This window comes from Folsomia candida, unplaced genomic scaffold, assembly GCF_002217175.1.
Source record: "Folsomia candida strain VU population unplaced genomic scaffold, ASM221717v1 Fcan01_Sc020, whole genome shotgun sequence".
Classification (NCBI taxonomy): domain Eukaryota; kingdom Metazoa; phylum Arthropoda; class Collembola; order Entomobryomorpha; family Isotomidae; genus Folsomia; species Folsomia candida.
In genome coordinates, this window is record NW_019091212.1 from 1,133,587 (window position 1) to 1,147,234 (window position 13,648).

Here is a 13,648-nt window from a genome sequence, read left to right on the forward strand (position 1 = left end):
GTTCAAACTTTCGTTCTTTCTTGAACAAATATAAAATTAATATTTAAAAAAAGTTAATTCCCTGCTTTCAAAAACTGATTTTTTCTTCAAAATAATATATTTGCATATAGTACTGTTGAGAATCTTGATAGTCTTCGTTCAAAATCGGAAATTGTTGACAAACCTACAAGTAAAAGTAAGTTAAAGAAATATTAAGCCATTTTAGAATTTATAAATACAGTATTTAGTGTTTAGAATTGCTAAATTAGCAGTATTGTTAATTACTTAAGTATATTGGTTAATAAATGACCATTAGTCTCATAAATTTTATAAAGTTTCTGCGAATATGTGAAGTCACGTTTGATTGTTGATGGAAATAATAAGCTGATAAAGTTATTTTGTCTTTTTACAGCTTCTAACCTTTTTGAACGCTAACTGCTGAAGGGAGTTGATTTATTCTGGTGATATAACTCCTTGACGTTGTTCTTCCCCGTATCAAGATGCCTAAAGCGGAAGCTGGGACGCCAAAATGGTTGGCGAACAAGATGAAGTCCAAAGGGTTGCAGAAGTTGAGATGGTACTGTCAAATGTGCGAAAAACAGTGTCGAGATGAAAATGGGTTTAAATGTCACACCTCTTCCGAGTCCCATCAACGTCAACTGCTCCTCTTTGCGGAAAACCCTCACCGATATTTGGACGAGTTTTCTAGGTAAGTTTTTTTTACGATTTGGAATTAATTTATGAGTCAAAGGTTTTACCTAATACCGTTTTATATGTCATCAGTGAGTTCAAGACTGGATATGTGGAACTCCTGCGACGTCGGTATGGCACGAGAAGAGTGAACGCTAACCAAGTAATTCATTTAAATTATCAATTGACTGATAACAAGGTTTTTTTAAAAATAATTTGTGAACTAATTGTGTATATTGGTATGTATAGGTTTATCAAGAATACATTTCTAGTAAAGACCACTTGCACATGAACGCGACTAAGTGGTTGTCTTTGACATCTTTTGTGAAATGGTTGGGCCGTGAGGGGATTTGTGTCGTGGATGAGACAGAAAAGGGTTGGTTTGTCACTTGGGTTGATAGGTATGTTTTGTTTAAAACTTTAGTTTAGTTTAATTAAATTAGATGTTAATGATATCGTATATATTATTTCCTTCAGAGAACCTGAGACAATAGCAAGACAACAAGCTGCAGCAAAGAAGAGGAAAATGGACAAGGACGACGATGAGAGAATGTCGGATTTTATTGCGAAACAGGTTTGCATGATGTTTGATGATATAATTAATGAATTTCATGGATTTTGTTTTGTGCAATTTTTGGGTGTTATTCTAGGTGGAAAGAGTCGGAGCATCTGGAAAGGATGACGCCACATACAGCGAGTTGCAACGGGACGAGGACGAAAAACTCTCGTTAAAATTGAACGTTGTGGGTTCTGCAAAACCTAAAACAGAGGTTGCTGCAAATCCATCCGTGTTCAAAATTCCCGAGATCAAATTTTCAAGCGCATCATCCGTTCGCAGTTTTTCTTCCACTGCAAGCTCGAAAGAAAGAAAACGAAAGTCGGCTCTCGAAGAATTACGCGAGGAACAGGAAAGATTTAAGGAAAAGAAGTTTCACAAGGATTATTGGCTATTGGAAGTAAGTAACAGTATTTCAATCCTATTAAGTGTGTGATTCAAAAAGTAATTTAATTTCTTGATTCAATTTTAGGGCATCGTTGTGAAAGTCATAACGAAGGACTTGGGCGACAAGTACTACAAACAGAAGGGAGTCGTGATTCAAATCATTGATAAATATGCCGGTGTCATAAAACTGCTTGAAACAGGACATAAACTTAAATTGGATCAGGATCATTTAGAAACTGTTATTCCTTCACCCGGTGAGTTTATTGTTATATACCAATATACTAAATTAGTCATTGATGGTTATTTAATTGAGTATTATTAATTAGGCCGCACTGTTAGAATTTTAAACGGAGAATTCCGTGGATCCGATGCTATCCTGAAATCTGTAGATATGGATAAATTTGCTGTAAAAATTCAAATATGTTCAGTAAGTTTCGAGCATTACATGTGTTATATATTCTCAAATGGTGTTGAATATTTGTAAACACTCATTTTCTCATTTGCTTTTTTTTGTAGGGATCATTTGAAGGAAAAGTCTTGAAAGACATCGGTTACGCGGAGATCAGTAAGGTGCACGTAGAGCCCTCGTAGCGAAATCAACTCTGCCTCTATTTAACGCTAGTTATGCCTGTATACTGGGATAATGTTTTATTTATTATAATTAAAATACTACTGTGATAATTATATAATGGTTATAATTCTCTTGTAAATTTTACTAATGTTTTATAAATGCTCTATCTAGCCAAAACATAAGTGGTCTTTTAATTATTTGCAAATCTGGTACAAAATAGTAACCACATGGTTCCAAAGAAAGTAACAATTCCCATATTATTCCCCATCGCACCGCTGTTATCCACCTGAGGTTTTCTTAGCCCGGTTTTCTCCTCGGGAAAACAATACCCGTTGAAGAGGGGTTGAGCTGTTATTCCTCTCCTATACATACGCAATTATGGTTATCATTTTAGTGACTTGCCTCACTGAATCAGTTAATAATTTCTTACCACAACATACGACACCGATGTTGGTCCAGCCTGTGCCACGCGTCATCCGTAATTTTGGTATCAATTTCGAATTCCTTGGACCAGAGCCGCTCCGCCATGGTCCCGACCAAAGGAAATATTCTCGTGAGAAGATTGGTCGAGTCCACATATTCACCCCAACAGGCAGCTTCCCCACCCAACACGAGCTTCCTTTGCTCCTCAGTTACTGTAATGACATTAAAAAGTTTGACCCCATATTTTTAACGGGATGTCGTAAACATATTTTTAAAGGTTGTCCTTTACACACTCCTTGGTAGTTTCTTGATGGGGTCGCACTCGTAATACTTGCGAAACTCGGAACTGCTAGCTCCTCCGTATGAAATGTAGTTCAGATACCAGCAGGATGAGAGGATCGAAGTGTAATTCAGTTCTAAGGCTTTCTAAAGTAAATTTCGCCAATTTGTAAAGGGATTTCCATCAAAAGATATAATGAGGGTATTCATTTAGAGTTCGCATCGTTAGCAACGTTGGCAAAAAATTTTGGCTTGAAAATTAAATTTATTTGCGAACTTGCGCATCTCCAGGATTCATAAAATATTTTTCACAAATATGGAAAATTTTGTAATAGGAAAAATTCATAAAGCTCCATTAGTTACCGAAGTTTTACCTTTTGAAATTTTTTTAGTTGGTAATTTTAGTTGGTAAATTTCATACGCAAAACTTCAGTAACTAATGGAAATTTGCGAATTTCTCCCATTGCAAAATTTGAACCAAGTTTTCTTAACTTTTCATTTGCGAAGTGTCTTCACTTCGTTGCTTCGCTAAATTCGGAATTTCGAAAAAATTATGTTGCGATGCGAACACGTGAACTCATAATGAATACCCTCAATAACTGATAATACATTTCAATAGCTCACCCTCCAATAAGGGACCCAAGAATCTGGGGTAGCTGCATCGCCTCCCTTCCAGACTTGGATGATGACATCTTTGGAAACCTGCGCACGAAGGTTGTTTTTAAATAAATTTGTAAACTCACCTTGCTTATTAATTGAATAAAAAAAGTTTGCACATCAACTCCATAGTCGATCGGATCATGCCAAATGATGGACTTGAGTCCTAGTTGCTTGATCATTTCGAGATGTCGAGTAACATAGTATTCTTCCAAGTCGTGGATTTTGAGCATTGGTGGAACCTGTTCTTTCATAAATTTTCGAACTACGGGAGAGGAATTCCAGCATGCAGGGTAGACCTAGCAAATGTAAACCCAGAAGGTCAGAAGACCATGGGCATATATTATAAAATTTGTAAACTGCACGTTTACAGTCCAGAAGTGCGTACCTCATCCATCCCCAAATGAACATACTCGTCTCTCGTGACATTTCTTATCTCCGTGAAAAATTCTCGCATCACTTCGAATGTGTCTTCATTGGTTGGATCTAAAATTTCATACGCGGCGTGCTTTCCTGGGATTGCGGTGCCTGGGTTCTCCCCATTCTCGTCGTAACATGGAGTAAGAATATCTGGGGTTAATGAAAAAGTGTTCATTGTAGCAAAATATTTTGATAGATTTTTCAAAATTATGTGCTAATATTTCTCACTCGGAAATGTTTTCCCAAACCCAAGCGTATGACCTGGCGTGTCAAACTCGAGAATTACACGAATCCCTCGATCTCTCGCGTAATCCATGATTGCTTGGACTTCTTCAGGCTCATAGGTCAGTCCTGGATAGGCTCCCTAACATGCAAACTGTTTACATGATACACCATGACCAACCAATTACATAATACTGACGACTTTGTCATCGTAATCTTATCTAATCTAATGTGATTATCTACTAGCAAATCCATGTCAACAATCCCACCCACCTTTTTGGCCAAGTCAGGATACCTGCCGCTCACAAAGGGAAAGCTCTGCATGGAAATTAAGTGATGATGAAGGAAATTTTGATAAGTTTCATTTTGCATAATGCTCCACACACCTGATCATCTACCAAATGCCAATGGAACACGTTTAATTTGTTCATCGCCATTCCATCCAAAACTGTCTGAATAATTGGAAGATCTACGTAATGCCTCGCCGTGTCCAACATCAGACCCCGATGCGGGAATCTTGGAGCGTCCGAGATTTGGGTCAAATTTACGTAAAAGTGGGACGCTGTCTCATCCTTCCAGATCAGTTGAGAAAAAGTCTCCATTCCGTAAAGTGCACCCCACACGGTCCAACCCGTGATGACGGCAGAAACCTGATTGTCACTCACCAGAGATATGTCAATCGTATCTATTTAAAGGAGTATTTCATAAAAATAGTTTCCTTATGGACTCCTTATAATTGATCAACTCTGTTTTTTTATCACATCTCTCGTAGTTTCTGTCCTCTTCTGTGTACAACTTGGGATAGTCGTTGCACAAATTCTGAGCCGCATTTTCCGGGATGTTGACCAAAACTCGGGACAAGAGTGGGGTGCTGCTGGAAGGAGTGACCTCCACGTTGCGGAAGAGAAACTTGGCGTCATACCGGGCGAAAGCGGTTGAAAGGAGGGGACATTCTACGTTTGAGTAGAAAGTGAAATCTCGGCCGGAAATGGTGGCAAATTTTGTGTCATTCACTAAGCTTTCAGGCCTTGGCCATGGCGATCCGGGCGGTGAAGGGGTGCCCTACGTGCAGAGGAATTTACGCAGATAAAAATTTTACCGAAGATGTAATTATTTTAATCCATTTACCACCAAAGGAAGTCGAGCCGCTATGGGGGAAAGGTGTCCAAAAACGGTGTGAACAAGTGACGCCAGGAATAAGAAGCGTAGTAACATTTTTGTTTAATTGACCAGGTTGAGGTAAATCGACAACTTACTTAAATGCCTCGACAGTCAAAAAGTGCTTAAACAGAAGCCATGTAGTATGGCATTTTTGATAACGTAATCTGCATAAGATAAGCCCCACACATGTCGCAATTGTATTACATTATAATTTACAAGGAATTTAGCCCAAATGCACGATGTGAAGTTGTTGTACAAGCATTAAGTGTATCAATGTGACATAATTATTATTAAGTAACTAAAGATGTATGCATGTCGTCATTTGTGATGGGTACATATTCCTTAATTTGTGTTATTTATTAAGACTCTGCAACGGAATTATTCCTAAAAATCTCCCTGTTCCGACGAATGCTTTTGATGCATTTAATTTTCATTTACTTATTATGCAAATGTAACCAATCCAACTGTGGTAGAATTTTGATATGAAAAATAATTATTTTTCATACATATAGGGCATTAAGTTACAGAGTTTTTTATTATGCTCAACATAACTAAAGTATATTATTCTGATTAAGAATGAATGCTACACTAGAAAGTATTACTCTGATGTATATGACAGATTTAGCGATACATGATAATCATTTACAACTGTGCTGAATAGTATGTTGGATCAATTTCCACGTATTTTAAACAAATTTTGATATATCAAGTATTTTTTGGCAAAGTTCACACCGTCAATGAACATAGATTACGCGTCTTCGCAGGGCAGGTAGATGTCTGAAGTACAGTCGCCGCCTTCAAGAAAATCAATAAAAATATTCTGAACTTACATATGTTCTAAATATACGATGAGGTCATTATTAAATGAAATTAACTACTTAGCACAATAAAGCCCCACCTGGGTATCGAATCTCATGAGCCAAAACTGGACCATCAGGTTCCTTGCCAAAGTCGACTAAGAAGTCGGGATTGATTTTCATTCCTCCGTTTTCCACGTCAACGTCAATTTGGAGAAGACAAGCTCCTTTCCTGGTAAAGAATTACGCAAAATTATTTGCATAATTTGTGTAAAGTGTGCTTATTTGCATGCCACCCACTTTTGCAACTCTGGATAGAACTGCTTGTCCCACGGAGTGAAGAGGGATGTCGTCAAGTAAAGTCGTTTCCCGTCCAAGCTCAACTGCAACATTTGAGGTCCACCCTGAATCGCCGTGTCCTTCACGACAAGCCCTTCCGGTTGCTCCTGCGATAAATCAAACAGTAAAAATAAAAGCAAAATTTTTAATTGTATCATTAAATTTTTCTTGATTTTTTAAATACATCGAGTTCTGGGTCATTCACAACTTTCACTAGGCCACTCTTGACGATGGATCCACCCACAAAGAGCTGTCCAGTCAAGCGAGGTGCCGCAGGGTCAGAGATGTCGTACTGCCGCACATCCCCATGCACCCAGTTGCTAAAGTAGAGATACTTATCGTCCATGGATATGATGATATCCGTGATTACTCCTAAGATAAGAAATTAATTAACTAATTTCTTAACAAATTCGTTATCATTAAATATGATGACTCGTATCTGATATTTCTTACCAGGCATGTCGGTCAGTCCTACCCACCAGTTTTCAACCTTCTTGGTTGCGACGGAAATGACCTTTTCAGCCACCCACTTCTTGGTCTCGCAGTCTTGATAGAATCGGAAAATGTTGGAGGAGAGAGCACACCCCACAAAACCTTGGGGTTTGTTTGGATTGTGGAGGAATCGCGTTTCGAGCGGCATCCAACCGTCGGTCGTTCCCAGATCGATTTTATCCAACAACCTCTTCTCACTCCAGGACCAGACGTTGAGCGAGTGACCGTAACCTAGAAGACGAAAAAGAGATGAAATATATGTATATCGTATAATTAAGAGTCACTAATTTGGCTACTTACTCTCTGGAACTGCGGCTGGATCCAGGCCAGTCTTAAACGCTTTGGGGGCTCCCCACTCGCTGGAAATCATAACGTCAAACTTCGGCTGGTACCTAATCACCACACAATAGGTATTAGTACATTAGGTATTTTTACAGAATACCTAATCACCTTGATTGGATCATCGATTGGATTAGAAGGTATTCTATTATGATAATTGTAATTATTATTCATAATTTCCCTACCAGAAATCGTATCCGTACGGAGTGTCCGTCTCACTCCATGTTCCTGTGCATAAAATCATAAAAATTCGTTGCAATTAATCAATTATTTTAATCTTAATTATTAATTAAAATAATTATTTAGTCTTTATCCACCACTCACCCTTCACTTTGAAGTCTTTATCCCCATCCAAGATGAGAAACTGTCCCTTTGCATTCCCCTCGGCGTCACCCATCGTGGAAATCATGATTTCTCCATTGGGCAAACAATGGCTCGTGTGTGGGGCGGAAAGTCCAAGGTCGTGGAGCTCCTTGGGCTCAATGATCTTATGCAAAGTCGGATTTGTCTCCTCGCTCACGTCGACGACATAAATCCGGTCGCTGTTCAAACAGGGGAAGATCAACTTGTCCCTTTTTGCACACGGGTTGCAGCAACTGGAACAAGCGTTCCAGCCGGAGTGGTGCAGCTCATCCTTCTCCCGATGGAGGGGAAGTTGCATCCTGCTGATGACCTATGCATGGAAGATTAGATGCAAAATCCACCAATTTTTGTACAACATTTCACTCACCTTGGAGAAAGTCTCGCTTCCCGGCTTGACATCGACCACGCTGACATAATCCGATTTCACGGGAAGGATCGAGATGCACGGGATGTACAGGATATGTTCCCGTTTTCCGTACTTGACGGCGTCGGCAGGGGTGTTGTAGCCAGGTCCTGGCTTCTCGTAGGCAAGTTCCCCGACTTTGTGAGGGTGTGGAACCATCGCTCAAATTTTGTGAGGAGGAGGACGAACCGAAAAAATGAACTTCACCGGTCGGAAGGACAACTTGGAGTGCTACCTATGACCAGATAGTAACCTTGTATTTATGGCTGCGGTTATTCTAGCTCGTGGTTGAGCTACCTGTGCATCTGAATGTATACACCGGTCGACCTTGACAATTGTTGGGAGCGTATAGCGTGAGTGACAATTTTTATGAAACGGATTGAATCTACATCAACAAATAAGAATGAATCGGGTTGAGTTGAGTTGAAATTCGGTAAGTTGAAGGTTACATTATTAGTGATACCAGAGGGGATGCATATGTAAGTACATGCAGTTGGTTTGATCAGGCAGAATGTAATACCAGCAAAGACATGTACATAAGAAGATGCAAATGTCTATCAACTCAAGATACGCCAAATCTCACTATGATGGACAACTATGCCTACTCTATTTCATAACAAGAATAGTATTGAGTAAGCAAAAACATGTATATGTATGTACATATTTATGTACAACATTAGCCCATCTGAATTATTTTGGGATTGGGACACTGATTAATGCTGAGCAAATTGGTTAGTATTTGAGACTGGAATAAGTTTATATCTTCTACCTCGTGCATACATTTCCATGTATGTATGATAGATTTTCAGACCATTTATCACCAAATATGACGAATGAACGACTGCCTCCCACCACTGGTGCCAAGTCTGATTAACCAATTTTACAAGTGTGATAGTGCAAACCTTTCTAAATTCTGGGTACTCTTTTATTTATTTATTTGTGGCTGAGACGACGAGTTTGCTGTGGGAGTAGCACGCACGAGTCAAAAACTTATCAAATATGTAAATTCATAAGCACGACTGATTGAGTGGGGGAATAAAATGAAATGTGTGACTTGACTGCAGCCAAAATGCAGGCGTTATCTTGGGAAAAGATAACTTAATCGATGTATGTAATTGGATGTAGATACGATGCCCATGATAACCTCAACTCTACTTGATGCATACAGATGCATAGGTTTAACTGGTTTGAATAGGCGTAATAAAATGGAATGGCAAATGATTTCTTTCAGTGACGCATTCGCTCAGCTTAAATGTAGTTTGAAGGACCAGTTAAATTATTAAATATTCGTTTCACATAAAAATACAATGTTACGTTTTTCACACAAATATTTATGTATGAATTTTTCAGGTGCGAAAACAATTCAAAAATGCATGGCGTGCTTAGAAATTGGGGATAAAAATTTATTTCACAGAAATAAAATGTTCGCTTTGTTTCAATTCGCAGGTTGTAAAAACAATGCATGTTATACTTTTGTTCATATCTCAAGTAAGTAGTTTAGGCCAAAAATGGTAAAATTGGGAAGTCGGATAAGTAAATAATTATGATGATAATATTATTTAAATTATAATTTAGTTTGGTTTGAACTAATAGTATAAAAGTTGCATAAGGTGGTTTTCATAATGGTATGTACACAACTGAACATGAACTTTGGTGACGATCGTAATTTACATGCTGGAAATTTAGTTATTCGTATGTAGAGTTTTGTAAATTGTCATCAATATTTGTAATTTACTAGCTGGACGAATATATGTAAATAAGGGAACGTTAAGCTCTAAAAATTGTAGCTAAAATCTGACATTGTTACACAACATCCGGATCGATCCAGATAATATATTTCTCAATTCCTTAAAACGTATCTGCTGCTAAATTGTGATTGGTCCGAAAATACAAAACAGTTAATAATTTGCTACGTTTTCATATTTACATACACATAAATATTCCAATAACGCATTTACACATTCACTCAGCAGTTTGAGAGGCTCTTCCATGGAATACAGCAGAACTACCGTGCAAAACCTCGGCACGTGTGGAAGTTAGCTCATCAAGAGCTGGTGAATTATTTGCTCAAAACGAAGCATTTCATGAACACGTTCCTACGAGAAATGCATGTTATTAAATATTCCAAAACGCCGAATTTCTAAAACTACGTTGCTTATCTTTTGGCTTGGCGTCCTTTCCAGTCCTTTAAAAAGAAGCAGCTGCCTGGTCAGTTTATGCAGTCTGAAAATCAATACAGGCCTCTCGCAAAAGCCTCACTCTTGAATAGCTTAAACTTAGTGATCAAAAACACAGATTAAATTAAAAGTCAAATTTTTCTTGTTAAGTTTCCTAAAATTTCAAAGAGTTCAATTTTTTATTAAATCTAATTATCATGAAAGACTTGGGTTTGCTGGGTCGTCTGATCGACTATTTGTGTCACTTGGGTTTTCTTGCTTTGATGGAACTAACTCGCAGCGAGGTCGGAATTCTGGTCGCTTCTGGTGTCGTCGTCGCCTTTCTGGTGCAACGTTGGCGTCGAATGACTCTCCTCCAACGGTGCGGAATCCCAGGACCACGACCTCACTTCATCACAGGAAACATGAAGGAATGCTTCTCTATTCCCAACGTTGTTTTTGATTCCAACCTCATTAATACGTAAAAGCAATTAACTTTTGAATTTCTGTAAAAACAATTTTAGAAAGATAACTAAATTACTTAATTTTTAACAGGTACGGCCCGATATGTGGATATTATTTGGGCGCAAAACCGATAATTTTGATTTCTGATCCCGAAATCTTGAAGCTGATTGAAATCGAGCAAGCTAAAAACTTCAGGAACCGGCCACGACGCGTTCCTGGTGGTAATATTTATATTCTGGAAGTTGAACTCAAATTGCAAGACTGAAATTTATTAAAGTTTTTTGTTACTTAAAAAGGAATTAGTCCAGACCCAAAGCGCACCGAGATGCTGGGCAATCTCCCCCATGAAGAGTGGTCAGAAACGAGAAAGGTATTAAGCAGAGCCTTCACACCGGCAAAATTGAAGGAAATGGTGCCCCAAATCAAGGACAAGGTTGACATCTTCATGAAGAAGGTTGTCGAAGGGGAGATGGACTTTTACCCACTGCTTCAAGGCCTCACGCTGGACATCATTGGTCAAACCGGATTTGGTGTGGAGTGTCACATCCAGGAAAATATTAATGATCCATTGCACCTCGCGGTACAAGCGGAGTTTGCAAAATCGCCAAGTTCATGGTTGGTAAAGGTGGGTATAGTCATAAATGATGAGGTAAATGGGCACATTACAATTTTCTCATCTTTTTTCGTACAGGGATATCTTTGCTTCTCCGAATTTACTTGGCTCTTGCAACCCTTTCGCGTAGCTTTGTACAAGCTCCAAGAACATCTCGGTTGGGCAGAATCATCCGAACTATGGGACACCGGGTTCAGCACATTTCACAAGAGAACTGTTGAGAACAGGTGCGTTTAATTAATTTCAAGTGCGTGAAAACTGATTAAATTTAAATTACTATTTATTATTTATACGCAGCCCCCGACGCCCAGACATTCTGCAACAACTTTTAGATTCTCACCTGTCCGCAAATCCTCTCCGAGTGGTGGCCAATTCTGTCCTGTTTTTTGAAGCCGCTTATGAAACGTTGTCATCCTCCCTCGCTTTCATTATCCACCTGCTCGTGAAGCACGAAGAAGTCCAGGAGCTCGTTCGAGAAGAACTCGCCGCAGTTCTTGGCGACAAGGGTGGAGAGCTGGATGAAGTAGTGGAACAGAATGACCTGCGAAAACTGAAGTATTTAGATATGGTTGTGAAAGAGGGATTGCGACTGTTCCCTCCACAGACGACATTTATTGGACGGTAAGTTGCTTCTAATTACATTTGGATTTATTTTGATCTAATGACGTTGACCTTTGACCCTTGACTTCACCTCCACAAGATTCGGAGACACGGCAGTAACAGTTCGGAAGGACGGAAAGGAGTACATAATTCCACCAGGGGTCCATGTTCAAGCCGGGCTTTACCAACTCCACCACTCCTCCGAACACTGGGAGGACCCCGAACAATTTAGACCGGAACGATTTTTAGATCCAAACGGTAGTAGCAAAATTATATTTTAAAAAGTCTAAATTATACCAATTTTTAAATGAATTTTTTTACATCTTACTTGCAGTGAATTCTGGAAAATGGCAAGCATTCGGACTCGGTCCTCGGATCTGTATTGGCCAATCTTTCGCCTGGATTGTGTTAAAACTCGTGTTGGGAAACCTACTGGCCATGTACATGCTCAGTCCTGGTCCGAATTTTGAAAATGAGATTAGCATCCGCTACAAAATTGCGACAATGACTCCAGCAAAGGGAAGTTTTGCTGTAGTGAAGAAACAGCCACTCACGGAATATTGAGACTGACTTCCAATTTGACGAGCTAGCATTAATCTTGTTAGTGATAATTTTAACCGGTTTCGGAACATTTCGGCTTTTTTTTCTGCTGGAAACTTATTTTACTCGAGTGATCAGATATATGTATGTAGTAGCGCAATTAATCTAGTTTTGTTCGCATTTCGCATTTATGTATTATACGACTACAGTATTTATTTCACTATCATGACTACATAATAAACTTTTGCAGAAATTAAAAAATATATATCTAAAGGGTGTTAATAAAGTCCGATCCCATTTTTCCTATAAAAAAGTGAAGGCTAGTATAAAAAAAACTACCCGTGATACTTACAAAAAATGTTCGACATATTTACCTTAGTATTTGGTCTTGTTACCATTTACTTTAACCATGCCCTCAACTCTTTGTTTAAGGCTCTGTGCTAATTTTTCCAATGTGTCTGTGGGAATCGAATTCCATACATCTTGAACTTTTTTTACTAGCTCTTCCCTCGTCCGGGGTTGTGGTTCTTTGTATACATTTTCCTTAAGTATGGACCACAGGTTCTCCAGGGGATTCAAATCTGGGCTGTTTCCGGGCCACACCCCCTTGCTCCAGACCGTTGAAACTTGCGTCTTGATGAGACTCAAACTCGCTTTTGCTGTATGGGCTGTAGCACCATCCTGCATGAAAACTATTTTTCTTTCATTCGGAAATATTTCCTTGTTCCCCATGCTATCGAAATAGATAGGTAATATTTTTTCCATATAATACTTTGCATTGACTGTTTGGCCTTTTGGTATGATATGTAGAGGAGTCACGCCACGTGCACAAAATCCACCCGCTACCATAACTTTAAGCCCGAATTTTGGGACTGCTCTTGATGGTACATCCGATTTGTTTTCTGTCCTGTAACGAACATTTTGTTGGTTCAATTTTGGATATAGCTCAATAATAGATTCGTCAGTCCAAAGGATGTGACTGCGCAATTCTTCACCAAGTCTTTTTTCACTCAAATGGCCACTTTTCTGAAGGAGTTCTCCAAATTTCAGACGGTCATCGATATTTTTTTGTGACATGAGAGGTTTTTTGGTTAGTTTGTAAGCTGTGTGACCCCACCTCGTAGATTTCACAAATTTTTGCACGGTCACATAGTTAATTTGCTTCTTCTTCTCTTTATAGCGTTTTGAGTCATTTA

At 38.9% G+C, this 13,648-nt stretch overlaps 4 protein-coding genes across 4 annotated transcripts; 2 read left to right on the plus strand and 2 right to left on the minus strand.

The window, feature by feature from the left end:
* Positions 1 to 20: 20 nt before the first annotated feature.
* Positions 21 to 2,360, plus strand: LOC110858261 (DNA/RNA-binding protein KIN17). The gene is made up of 9 exons (XM_022106958.2): positions 21 to 175; positions 392 to 688; positions 763 to 832; positions 919 to 1,070; positions 1,147 to 1,243; positions 1,320 to 1,625; positions 1,698 to 1,866; positions 1,939 to 2,039; positions 2,129 to 2,360. The coding sequence occupies exons 2-9, from the start codon at positions 480 to 482 to the stop codon at positions 2,201 to 2,203; spliced, it is 1,179 nt and encodes a 392-aa protein (XP_021962650.1). The 5' UTR covers positions 21 to 175; positions 392 to 479; the 3' UTR covers positions 2,204 to 2,360.
* Positions 2,248 to 5,746, minus strand: LOC110858257 (beta-hexosaminidase subunit alpha). Its single transcript, XM_022106955.2, has 11 exons — positions 5,313 to 5,746; positions 4,946 to 5,246; positions 4,571 to 4,869; positions 4,458 to 4,502; positions 4,191 to 4,326; positions 3,931 to 4,112; positions 3,662 to 3,841; positions 3,510 to 3,587; positions 2,900 to 3,032; positions 2,614 to 2,818; positions 2,248 to 2,545 (listed from the first exon to the last, which is right to left on the minus strand). The coding sequence occupies exons 1-11, from the start codon at positions 5,397 to 5,399 to the stop codon at positions 2,374 to 2,376; spliced, it is 1,818 nt and encodes a 605-aa protein (XP_021962647.1). The 5' UTR covers positions 5,400 to 5,746; the 3' UTR covers positions 2,248 to 2,373.
* Positions 5,747 to 5,861: 115 nt separating this feature from the next.
* LOC110858258 (methanethiol oxidase) lies at positions 5,862 to 8,498 on the minus strand. Its single transcript, XM_035858341.1, has 9 exons — positions 8,043 to 8,498; positions 7,637 to 7,985; positions 7,498 to 7,540; positions 7,274 to 7,365; positions 6,935 to 7,204; positions 6,666 to 6,853; positions 6,443 to 6,588; positions 6,244 to 6,374; positions 5,862 to 6,140 (listed from the first exon to the last, which is right to left on the minus strand). Exons 1-9 carry the CDS (start codon positions 8,235 to 8,237, stop codon positions 6,094 to 6,096), a joined length of 1,461 nt encoding a protein of 486 aa, XP_035714234.1. The 5' UTR covers positions 8,238 to 8,498; the 3' UTR covers positions 5,862 to 6,093.
* A 1,349-nt stretch (positions 8,499 to 9,847) lies between these two features.
* LOC110858166 (cytochrome P450 3A6) lies at positions 9,848 to 12,717 on the plus strand. The gene is made up of 7 exons (XM_022106845.2): positions 9,848 to 10,715; positions 10,790 to 10,920; positions 10,996 to 11,324; positions 11,391 to 11,539; positions 11,610 to 11,933; positions 12,013 to 12,170; positions 12,247 to 12,717. Exons 1-7 carry the CDS (start codon positions 10,453 to 10,455, stop codon positions 12,474 to 12,476), a joined length of 1,584 nt encoding a protein of 527 aa, XP_021962537.1. The 5' UTR covers positions 9,848 to 10,452; the 3' UTR covers positions 12,477 to 12,717.
* Positions 12,718 to 13,648: the final 931 nt, after the last annotated feature.